Source organism: Oncorhynchus tshawytscha, linkage group LG09 (assembly GCF_018296145.1).
Source record: "Oncorhynchus tshawytscha isolate Ot180627B linkage group LG09, Otsh_v2.0, whole genome shotgun sequence".
Lineage (NCBI taxonomy): Eukaryota > Metazoa > Chordata > Actinopteri > Salmoniformes > Salmonidae > Oncorhynchus > Oncorhynchus tshawytscha.
The window spans coordinates 20,632,047-20,643,893 of NC_056437.1; the positions used below are offsets into that span (position 1 = coordinate 20,632,047).

Sequence of the window (11,847 nt, forward strand, 5' to 3'; positions counted from 1 at the left end):
GGTAGTGGAAGAGATGCGAGTCTGTCTCCCAAGGTGGAAGATGGGTAATTTGTTGATAGACAAATATATTTTTTCTTAGGACTGATGCAGCCTGATACGATTGTCTTTTTACCAAATAATTGACATAATATTATGTACAATTCCACACTAGCGTTCTCTTTCATCAGGTCAAAATACGTGTCATTTGATTGCTTCGCGCCAAGTTACTGAATGACAGTTGCTGTTGACGTTGAGCAGGGGGAATAGAAATAGGTGAAATAATGGGAAATGTTATGCATTATCTATTTATTTATATTTGAAATGGGAAATTCAGTATAAGGATTGTATGATAGCATATGTGTATGTGTAAAATAATTGAAGATAACTGTCAACAAAACATTCCTTTGCAGCAGCAGTACTGACGACAGTCATTTGATTAGTTTTGGTTCAAATCATTTTGTCTTGACAGTTGGGAATTTTTCTAAAGCCGTCTATGCAAACTTTGCATTCTTTATAAACAAAATGTAGGTACTGAAAAGTGCTAGCTGTTGCATTCCATCGTTCTCCTGAGGCTTCATGGGTAATATTGTATAGTAAGAACATAGCTAATTCTTGTTCTGACTCTCATGTTACTTGCAAATGCTTGCATTTCCTCTGTCAAGTTCCTGTACAAAGTGTAAGAAATAATTTTTAAAACTAATAATAAATTATATTTATATGCAACACTGAATGCAGAGTCCGACTCTCCTTTTCCACATCTTGGTTCAACCCTAACACTAACTACCACAGTGTTTCCAACACTCGGTCCTCAACCCCAAGAGGTGCGTGTTTCGTTTTTCCCCCTAACTACACAGCTGATTTTAATAATCATACCTTGATGATTAGTTGAGATTTGAATCAGCTGTGTAGTGCACCATCTGGGGTCCGAGTTTGGGAAACCCTGCCCTACCATACCCCTAACCCCAGCTCCCTTTGACCCAAGGCGTGGGTATCCTGTAGGATATTTCTGCTGTTTTCTTTTGTGTGTGTGTGTGTGTGTGTGTGTGTGTGTGTGTGTGTGTGTGTGTGTGTGTGTGTGTGTGTGTGTGAGTGAGTGAGAGAGAAATCATCTAATAAGGAGACGATATAGACGTTGACATCATTTTATTAGGGAATGTTCTCCTGGTCCACACACTCTCTTATACACATATGTACAGATTAAATAAGGCACACGCCATAGTGGGGGAGTGGACGGTCAGGGAGTTATTCTGTAGACAAGCCAAAGGCAAACAACCAAAACTGACATTTAACATGATTAAGTCCATCAGTATCAATACATTTCAATATTATTATTAACAATTCAATACCGTGAGGGGAGAGTTTTTTTCTTCATATTACAGTAACAAGACAAGCATGGGGGAGACCATCTTATTGGCATGACTCAGCTAGCCTGAGTAACATCACTCCCAAGCGTATTAACCATCAGCTAGCCTGAGTAACATCACTCCCAAGCGTATTAACCATCAGCTAGCCTGAGTAACATCACTCCCAAGCGTATTAACCATCAGCTAGCCTGAGTAACATCACTCCCAAGCGTATTAACCATCAGCTAGCCTGAGTAACATCACTCCCAAGCGTATTAACCATCAGCTAGCCTAAGTAACATCACTCCCAAGCGTATTAACCATCAGCTAGCCTGAGTAACATCACTCCCAAGCGTATTAACCATCAGCTAGCCTGAGTAACATCACTCCCAAGCGTATTAACCATCAGCTAGCCTGAGTAACATCACTCCCAAGCGTATTAACCATCAGCTAGCCTAAGTAACATCACTCCCAAGCATATTAACCATCAGCTAGCCTGAGTAACATCACTCCCAAGCGTATTAACCATCAGCTAGCCTGAGTAACATCACTCCCAAGCATATTAACCATCAGCTAGCCTGAGTAACATCACTCCCAAGCGTATTAACCATCAGCTAGCCTGAGAACATCACTCCCAAGCATATTAACCATCAGCTAGCCTGAGTAACATCACTCCCAAGCGTATTAACCATCAGCTAGCCTGAGTAACATCACTCCCAAGCGTATAAACCATCAGCTAGCCTGAGTAACATCACTCCCAAGCGTATTAACCATCAGCTAGCCTGAGTAACATCACTCCCAAGCGTATTAACCATCAGCTAGCCTGAGTAACATCACTCCCAAGCGTATAAACCATCAGCTAGCCTGAGTAACATCACTCCCAAGCGTATTAACCATCAGCTAGCCTGAGTAACATCACTCCCAAGCGTATTAACCATCAGCTAGCCTGAGTAACATCACTCCCAAGCGTATTAACCATCAGCTAGCCTGAGTAACATCACTCCCAAGCGTATTAACCATCAGCTAGCCTGAGTAACATCACTCCCAAGCGTATTAACCATCAGCTAGCCTGAGTAACATCACTCCCAAGCGTATAAACCATCAGCTAGCCTGAGTAACATCACTCCCAAGCGTATTAACCATGATGTATCATTTTCTCCTATAGTTAGTTGTTGAAACAGTACATAGACATTTCAGGGGACTAAGAATGGCTCCCATGGATAGTCAAATGGCCCACATGTAGGTCAATATTGAAGCTGTGTGTTTTCCTGTGTGAATAGAAGAAACAAATGCCTGGGTTTCTAAAGCAGTAATGCTGCAAGAGATATATACTTCACTTCCAACAGTATGTAGAGATTTCTCTACAGTTGTAACAAAAACAAAAAAAAAGACGAATAAATAGCACAATGGGCAACAACGGCAACACTTTATTTGAACTAGCCTCATAACCCTACATAAATGTTGTAAACATGTCAAAGTTTCATGAACATTCTGACATTGGTTTGAAGGGGATTGATGGTGGCTAGTTCAAATAAAGTGTTACCACAAAAACAAACACTGTTATATGGCTTTAGATGGACAGAGCAGGACCCCCACCCTCCTAACCCTCTACTGTGAGGGAGAGAGTGACTCCTCCTCTCCTGCATAGGGCACTGTCTGTCCTTGTGTTCCCCCTTCATTTAGAGAGCCAATCAGCTTTCACAGAAAGCAACACCAGACCAGACCCTGCCCACTGGGACACTCTCTATCCCAGAGGTGGCAGTGGCATGGGCAAAAAGAGAGCAGACCCTGACCATCTCTCTCCCACTCGCCTTGCCCTCCTCCCGTGGTCCTGGCAGAGTGGCACTAGGCCATGGACATGTCTCTAGGTGTTGAGTGTCTCTATGTGGCAGTAGCAGCGTGTCACAGTTTGATATCCTGAGTCTCAGACATCTTGGCCAGGGTCTTCTTCACTCTCAGAGCTGTGAGGCGAGAGGCTGGGTTGTGGGCCCAGCACTCCGTCATCAGCTTCCCCATCTGTCTGAGACACTAAACACACAAACACACTGAGGTCAGAAATCATCATATACTGTATACTCATCACACACAGTAACCTATGTAAGAATATACTGATCTCAAGCATACAACACAATCACAAAGAGGCGGTCTCCTCACCTCATCACTGTTCCAGCGGTTGGCGAATGAGGGTCTCTGTCTCTTGATGCACACAACCTCCCTCATGTCCTCGTAGGAGGGGTCAGAGGACACCAGGTCATGGTAGGGCAGCTGGTACTCCTCTACGATGCCTATAGGACACAAGTCACATGGAGACAGATGTTGGATCTCTACATACTGCATCATCACAGCTGAGATGGAGGTAAGATAATACACAGACTGGAAGAAGGTAAAATAACTGAACAGTATTAAAAAACAACACTGAGTAAGAACCTATACAAATCGGTCCAGCATTTTGGCAAATGTCTGAATGCCCATAAGGTCTAAGTTCACATCAGCTCACTTTACATATGAAAATTATATTAAACATTGTAAAGCAGAACATTGTCAGCCATGCCGGACCTCCAGAGACGCAGCGCCGGGCGATCTCCCAGAGGATGAGGCCGAAGCTGTACATGTCGGCCATGATGTAGGACTGGAAGTGGTTCCGGTTCAGACTCTCGTCCAGGACCTCTGGGGGCATGTAGCGCTTAGTGCCCACCCTGGTGTTGGGAGGGATGTCCACCTCGTTGGTGTCACTGAGAGAGGAAGGAGTAGGGGGAGAAAGATTGCATTTTTAAAGCAACACTGTCTTTGTATAAATATGTATTGCTAGACTGATTCCATAGTTTGGACTGATGCTGATGTTTTTTACCAGGGGAAAGTATACAAAGATAAAGGAGTAGAACTATTCTGCTCTATAAGGATGTTTTGTTATCTCTACACTCATGATCTGATGCATGGCACATGTCCCTTCCTGTCCTACCTGATGAATTTGACGGCCAGTCCCAGGTCAGCAATGCAGCAGGCCCCATTCTTCTTCACCAGGATGTTCTTGCTCTTCAGGTCTCTGTGGGCGATGGCTGGCTTGCCCTGGGTGCCAAAGATCTCTGTGTGGAGGTGACAGAGGCCTGACACTGAGGAGTAGGCCAGCCGCAGCATGGCCTTGATGTCCAGGGTGGTGGACTTGAGGTAGTCGTACAGAGATCCACTCTCATGGTAGTCTGTGATCAGGTAGAGCTGGGTCCACGAGCCTGTTCCCTTTATGTCCGCTGCTATGAAGCCTGGGTAGGGAGGAGATGGGGAGATCTTTGAGGAGATAGAAAGACACACACCTACAGAGACACACACACACACACACATACACACACACAATACACTCGCACACACACACATACACTCAATCTCTCCCTCTCTCCTTACCCAGTATGTTCTCGTGTCTCATGAGGACAGTTTGGTAGATCTCTGTCTCTCTGAACCAGCTGGCCTCCTCGGTGGTGAAGAACACTTTGACAGCTACTCTCTCTCCTCTCCAGCGACCCATCCACACCTCCCCGTAGCGGCCCTTACCTATCTGCTTCACCATCTGAATCTGCTTGGCTATGGTGCGCTGCACCTGAGCACAGAAAAAACACACCGTCATCAATATCATCGTCATCAACACTGTAATCACCAACATCTACATATGCTATATCATTGTACATCATTATCACAATTTCTACATCTAATTCAACATAACTAGCACATTGAGAGAGGAAGGTCTTTCTACAACACTGTATTGCTGGTCTAATTCTCCATTGCAAGTAAGCATTTTGTTGGACATGTTTGTATACCATGTGTATTCTGTACATACAACTAATAAAATGTGGAACCTGGTTGCTAATGTGTGTGTGATGAGGTTCAGGTCTCACCAGCAGGGGGAGTCCTGATCCCGATCCAGAGCTCTGGGACTGTTCTATCAGGTCCTTCAGAGATTCTCCAGGAGGGATATAAGTCTCATCCTGCTCCAGACCAATACTGTAGCGAGGTCGCGACTCCTGACGCTTATACCTGGAAGACACAGTGGTAAAGTCATCAGTAATACAAAGCTACAATTCTGCTAAAAGCATTACATTGGTCTATGTTACCAATCTCCTCAGAGTCAAAGTCCATGTGTTTTCTCTCACCTGAAGTAACAGAAGACGATGATGAGTACCAAGACGATGCAGCACACTGTGACAGAGATGAAGAGAGCAATGGGGTGGATACTGCTGTCCACGTAATCTACAGCAGAGAGAGCGAGAGAGAAAGCGAGAGAGAAAGAGCAGTTAGTCTGCTCTACAGATCTAAACCTAACACGGGGTCACCTCAACAGCACCAGTTCTCCATTAACGTGTTTATAACAGTTCACTTCCAAATATTGCTAAATCTCAGAGATCTTCCTTTGTACTCTCCAACACCCACCTCCTCTCTTCTCTTTTTCCTATCTCCCACTGCTCCCCTCTTCTCTTGTTCCTATCTCCCTCTGCTCCCCTCTTCTATTGTTCCTATCTCCCACTGCTCCCCTCTTCTCTTGTTCCTATCTCCCTCTGCTCCCCTCTTCTCTTGTTCCTATCTATTGTTCCTATCTCTTCCCCACCTGTTCCTATCCCCTCTTCTCTTGTTCCTATCTCCCTCTGCTCCCCTCTTCTCTTGTTCCTATCTCCCCCACCTCCCCTCTTCTCTTGTTCCTATCTCCCTCTGCTCCCCCCTCTTGTTCCTTGTTCCTATCTCCCCTTCTATTGTTCCTATCTCCCCACCTTCCCTTGTTCCTGTCTCCTCTCCCCCCCTCCCCTCTTCTCTTGTTCCCTATCTCCCCCCCTGTTCCTATCTCCCCTCTTCCCTTGTTCCTATCTCCCCACCTCCCCTCTTCTATTGTTCCTATCTCCCTCTGCTCCCCTTTTCTCTTTTCCTCCCCTGCTCCCCTCTTCCTTGTTCCTATCTCCCCCTCCCTCTTCTCTTGTTCCTATCTCCCCCTCCCCCCATTGTTCCTATCTCCCCACATCCCCTCTTCTCTTGTTCCTATCTCCCCCACCTCCCCTCTTCTTTTTCCTATCTTCTCCCCTCTTCTCTCCCTCTGCTCCCCTCTTCTTGTTCTTATCTCCCTCTGTTATCTCTTTTCCTATCTCCCCCCCCTTGGTCCTACCTCCCCTCTTCTCTTGTTCCTATCTCCCTCTGCTCCCCTCTTCTCTTGTTCCTATCTCCCCTGCCCTCTTCTCTTGTTCCTTTCTCCCCCTATCCCCTCTTCTCTTGTTCCTATCTCCTCTGCTCCCCTCTTCCCTTGTTCCTATCTCCCCCACCTCTTCTATTGTTCCTATCTCCCTCTGCTCCCCTCTTCCCTTGTTCCTATCTCCCCCACCTCCCCTCTTCTATTGTTCCTATCTCCCACTGCTCCCCTCTTCTCTTGTTCCTATCTCCCCCACCTCCCCTCTTCTATTGTTCCTATCTCCCCCACCTCCCCCTTCTCTTTCCTATCTCCCCCCTCTCCCCTCTTCTTGTTCCTATCTCTCCCCCTCTGCTCCCCTCTTCTATTGTTCCTATCTCCCTCCACCTCCCCTCTTTCCCTTGTTCCTATCTCCCCCACCTCCCCCCTATTGTTCCTATCTCCCTCTTCCCCTTTTCTTGTTCCTATCTCCCTCTGCTCCCCTCTTCTCTTGTTCCTATCTCCCCCCCCCCCCCTCTTCTATTGTTCCTATCTCCCCCACCTCCCCTCTTCTCTTGTTCCTATCTCCCCCCTCTCCCCTCTTCTCTTGTTCCTATCTCCCTCTGCTTCTCTTCTCTTTTCCTATCTCCCCCACCTCCCCTCTTCTCTTGTTCCTATCTCTCCCCCTGTTCTTATCTCCCTCCCCCTTCTCTTTTTCCTATCTCTCCCCCTTCTCTTGTTCCTATCTCCCCCTGCTTCTCTTGTTCCTTTCTCCACTGCTCCCCCTTCTCTTGTTCCTATCTCCCCCATATGCCCTCTTCTCTTGTTCCTTTCTCCCCTGCTCCCCTCTTCTCTTGTTCCTATCTCCCCCATATGCTCCCCTCTTCTCTTGTTCCTATCTCCCCATATGCCCCCTTCTCCCCCTTCTCCTTGTTCCTATCTCCCCCTCTTCTCTTGTTCCTATCTCCCCCATATGCCCTCTTCTCTCTTGTTCCTTTCTCCCTGCTCCCCTCTTCTCTTGTTCCTATCTCCCCATATGCCCTCTTCTCTTGTTCCTTTCTCCCCCTGCTCCCCTTCTCTTGTTCCTATCTCCCCCCTTGCCCTCCTCTCTTGTTCCTATCTCCCCCTGCTCCCCTCTTGTTCCTATCTCCCCCTGCTCCCCTCTTCTCTTGTTCCTATCTCCCCCATATACCCTCTCCCCTATCTCCCCCTTCTCTCTTGTTCCTATCTCCCCCCCATATCTCCCCTGCTTCTCTTGTTCCTATCTCCCCCCTCCCCTCTTCTCTTGTTCCCCCCCCTGCTCCCCCCTCTTGTTCCTATCTCCCACTGCTCCCCTCTTCTCTTGTTCCCATCTCCCCCTGCTCCCCCTTCTCTTGTTCCTATCTCCCGCACCTCCCCTCTTCTCTTGTTCCTATCTCTCCCTGCTCCCCCTTCTCTTGTTCCTATATCTCCCTGCTTCCCCTTCTCTTGTTCCTATCTCCCCCACCTCCCCTCTTCTCTTGTTCCTATCTCCCCTGCTCCCATCTTCTCTTGTTACTATCTCCCCATGCTCCCCCCTTCTCTTGTTCCTATCTCCCACTGCTCCCCTCTTCTCTTGTTCCCATCTCCCCTGCTCCCCCTTCTCTTGTTCCTATCTCCCGCACCTCCCCTCTTCTCTTGTTCCTATCTCTCCCTGCTCCCCCTTCTCTTGTTCCTATATCTCCCTGCTTCCCCTTCTCTTGTTCCTATCTCCCCCACCTCCCCTCTTCTCTTGTTCCTATCTCCCCCTGCTCCCATCTTCTCTTGTTACTATCTCCCCATGCTCCCCTCTTCTCTTGTTCCTATATCTCCCTGCTTCCCCTTCTCTTGTTCCTATCTCCCCCACCTCCCCTCTTCTCTTGTTCCTATCTCCCCCTGCTCCCATCTTCTCTTGTTACTATCTCCCCATGCTCCCCTCTTCTCTTGTTCCTATCTCTCCCTGCTCCTCTCTCAGTTTGTGGTCGATCACATCCCCTTCCTGAATCTCACAGATCCGGTGTCACACTGACATCGCCATGGCAAATCCTGAAGCCCAGTGCTGCCCTTTCTGCCAGCCTTTCTGCCAACCTTTCTGACAGCCTTTCTGCCAGCCTTTCTGACAGCCTTTCTGACAGCCTTTCTGCCAGCCTTTCTGCCAGCCTCCTGTAAATCATTCCCACACATATTGTACACATGAAAATAGAGACACACACAGAAATAATCTCATTTTACAATTTGCCACATTTGACAAATCAATTTGTCTTTGTGTGTGTGCGCGACTGTTGGTGTGTAGCTAGAGGAGTGACAGATGGACAGATATCTCACATCCGTGGCGGGGCAGGAAACTCAAGCAGGCCCTGGGGAGAGGCTGTCCTTTTCATTAGAGGGTGAGAGAACAAGCCAAGCCTGCTGGCTCCATTTCATCTGCCTCCCTCTGCCTCTCCCCAGCTTCCCCCATCTCCTCCTGCCCCAGAGCAGCACATGCCACTCCAGCCAGCACTACACTGTGGTTTGTAACAGTTTAAACTGTTACTACCCATCATACCCCTGTGCAGGCTGAGGGAGCCCACTCTGAAAGCCACTCGCGCACAAGAGTTTCAGTGTGTTGACTGGGTGGAATTGTGTCTCTTACCAGGGGTCGTCAGTGGGGGTAAAGTAGGATGCAAGTCTGTATTGCAGTAGTCCTGGTCTGTACAGCACTCCACAGCCCTCCTCCGATGGGGACCCCCGTTGTCCTGTTGTGGCACACCATAAACACACTGCTACATCTACACAACCCGAATGACTAAACAACAGTTTGAAGGACTATAGGGTTTTTACAATGTTGCTTATTGATGGTGAAGAATCTGTGTTCTACACAAGACTGGTATGACACATTGCTGTCATTGTACATACGGTCTGATTTTAAGAGATTGCTTGGAGAGATGTACTGAGTCATAGATGGTTTATAACGACTTACGCGAGCTTATACATTTGGTTTGCCTGTGCTTCTACAGTGACTGCCTGCACTTCATGGCTTTGCCATATACGCCACACACACAGCATACTTACCCTGCACTGGAACTCTAAGCCTACCAGCCCCAGACATCCAGAGGTCAGCACAGGGAGACTTCCCTCTTCTTCCTCCACCATGGTGAAGCAACAACCATCAGTCCTGGAGAGATACCATGATCATCACCACCACCACTAGCCTCATCATTACATCTTGATCATCACCACCACAAGCATCACCATCATCCATTGTCAACAATCTTTCAACATAATATGAGAGGATTTTACTATCTCAGCTATTTTATAATGACACATTTCATGGTGCTGAGAAGGTTATATCAACCATCTAAATCTAATGTAATAAACACTATTATACGTGGCTGGAGACATTAAAATGTTGCATTTAAATCTTAGTCATTTAGCAGACGCTCGGGTTGGGGTGTAGGGTTGGGGTGTAGGGTTGGGGTGTAGGGTTGGAGTGTAGGGTTGGGGTGTAGGGTTGGGGTGTAGGGTTGGGGTGTAGGGTTGGGGTGTAGGGTTGGAGTGTAGGGTTGGGGTAGGGTTAGGGTTGGGGTGTAGGGTTGGGGTGTAGGTAGGGTTGGGGTGTAGGGTTGGGGTGTAGGGTTGGAGTGTAGGGTTGGGGTGTAGGGTTGGGGTGTAGGGTTGGGGTGTAGGGTTTGAGAATAGCCTGAAGGTAGGGAGGGGCAGTTCCTCTTGCTGCTCCATAGGAAAGCACCCTGGTCTTGTAGTGGACGCGAGCTTCGACTGGAAGCCAGTGGAGTGTGCAGAGGAGCAGGATGACATGGTCAAGCTTGGGAAGGTTGAAAACCACGCGGGCTGCAGCGTTCTGGTGAAGTTGCAGGGTTTTGATGGAGCCCAGCCAACAGCGAGCTGCAGGACTCCAGCTGGGAGATGACAAGTGTCTGGATTATGACATACGCCGTTTCCTGTGTGGGGTAGGACTCTACGGATGTTGTAGAGCATAAACATGCAGGAGCGAGTCAATGATTTAATGTTTGCAGAGAATGACAGGGTGTTGTCCAGGGTCACGCCAAGGTTCTTTGCACTCTGGGAGGGTGACACTGTGGAGTTGTCAACCGTGATGGAGAGGTCTTTGGGCAGGCAGGCCTTACCTGAAAGGAAGAGCAGCTCTGTCTTGTCGAGGTTGAGCTTGAGGTGGTGGGACGACATCCAAGCTGATATACTGTATCTGCCAGGCACGCTGAGATTTTTTTTCACCATCTGGGTGTCAGATGGGGGGGAAGGAGAAAAGTATTTGAGTGTCATCCACATAGCAATGATAGGTAAGACCGTGTGAGGATATGACGGAAACGAGTGACTTGGTGTACAGAGAGAAGAGGAGAGGGCCTAGAACCGAGCCCTCAGGGACACCAGTAGTGGGAGTACGTGGTACAAACACAGATCCTCTACACGTCACCTGGTAGGAGCGGCCTGCCAGGTAGGATGCAATCCAAGAGTGTAGAAAGCCTGAAACACCCAGCCCTGAGAGGGTAGAGAGGAGGATCTGATAGTGCCTAGACACCCAGCCCTGAGAGGGTGGAGAGGAGGATCTGAAGGAGCCTGACACACCCAGCCCTGAGAGGGTGGAGAGGAGGATCTCATGGTTCACAGATTCGAAGGCAGAGAGAGTCAGGTTTGGCAGTGCGGAGAGCCTCTGTGACACAGAGAAGAGCAGTCTCGGTTGAGTGACCTGTCTTGACCTGGTTAGGGTCAAGATAATCATTCTGAGAGAGATAACGAGAGAGTTGATCAGAGACAGCACGCTCTTTTGGAAAGTAAAGAAAGAAGGGATACAGGTCTATAGTTTTTGACGTCAGATGAGTTGAGTGTTGGTTTCTTGAGGAGGGGAGCGAGGGGACGCAGCCAGTTGTCAGGAATGAGTTGATGAGGGAAGTGAGGAATGGGAGGTCCCCAGAGATGGGGTCAAGAGGCCAGACCTCACTAGTCGCAGGGCATAAATCAATTTGTGATAATGCTTGTATTTAAATAATATCCCATTGCCCTCTGAGTTAATGTCTTCCACAGTGGCTGTGACACACTGTGACACATTTTGAGTTCCTGATAAATCCACCAGTGTATTTTTGTTCAGTTAATTGGTGTTCTATAGGATAATAACAGATTGCCTCTGCTGTGTAATCATGAATGTAAGCTAATAGATACAGCTGATTCTAAGATGCTTTGAAAATCACACACCAACCATAGTAGCAACACAGTTCTATGTGTGTGTGTGTGTGTGTGTGTGTGTGTGTGTGTGTGTGTGTGTGTGTGTGTGTGTGTGTGTGCGTGCGTGTGTAATATACCTGCAGGTATTGTTGGAGTCTTCAGAACAGTGAGGGTAACAGTGACACCAGAGGATCCTCTGTGCTGGAGCCAGGGCTGTAC

General features: G+C 48.0%; 1 protein-coding gene across 1 annotated transcript in view; it reads right to left on the reverse strand.

Moving 5' to 3' along the window:
- Positions 1 to 1,105: 1,105 nt before the first annotated feature.
- LOC112236714 (bone morphogenetic protein receptor type-1B) overlaps positions 1,106 to 11,847 on the reverse strand; it is a 128,483-nt gene continuing 117,741 nt past the window's right edge. Inside the window, exons 5-14 of the mRNA XM_024405309.2 lie at positions 11,766 to 11,847; positions 9,505 to 9,607; positions 9,086 to 9,188; positions 5,462 to 5,558; positions 5,207 to 5,345; positions 4,719 to 4,911; positions 4,282 to 4,579; positions 3,879 to 4,054; positions 3,477 to 3,607; positions 1,106 to 3,350 (exon numbers count right to left, since the gene is read on the reverse strand). The exon at positions 11,766 to 11,847 is cut by the window's right edge and continues 78 nt beyond it. Of these exons, the coding sequence (XP_024261077.2) occupies positions 3,225 to 3,350; positions 3,477 to 3,607; positions 3,879 to 4,054; positions 4,282 to 4,579; positions 4,719 to 4,911; positions 5,207 to 5,345; positions 5,462 to 5,558; positions 9,086 to 9,188; positions 9,505 to 9,607; positions 11,766 to 11,847 (1,448 nt within the window). The 3' untranslated portion in view covers positions 1,106 to 3,224. The remainder of the gene's footprint in view (positions 3,351 to 3,476; positions 3,608 to 3,878; positions 4,055 to 4,281; positions 4,580 to 4,718; positions 4,912 to 5,206; positions 5,346 to 5,461; positions 5,559 to 9,085; positions 9,189 to 9,504; positions 9,608 to 11,765) is intronic.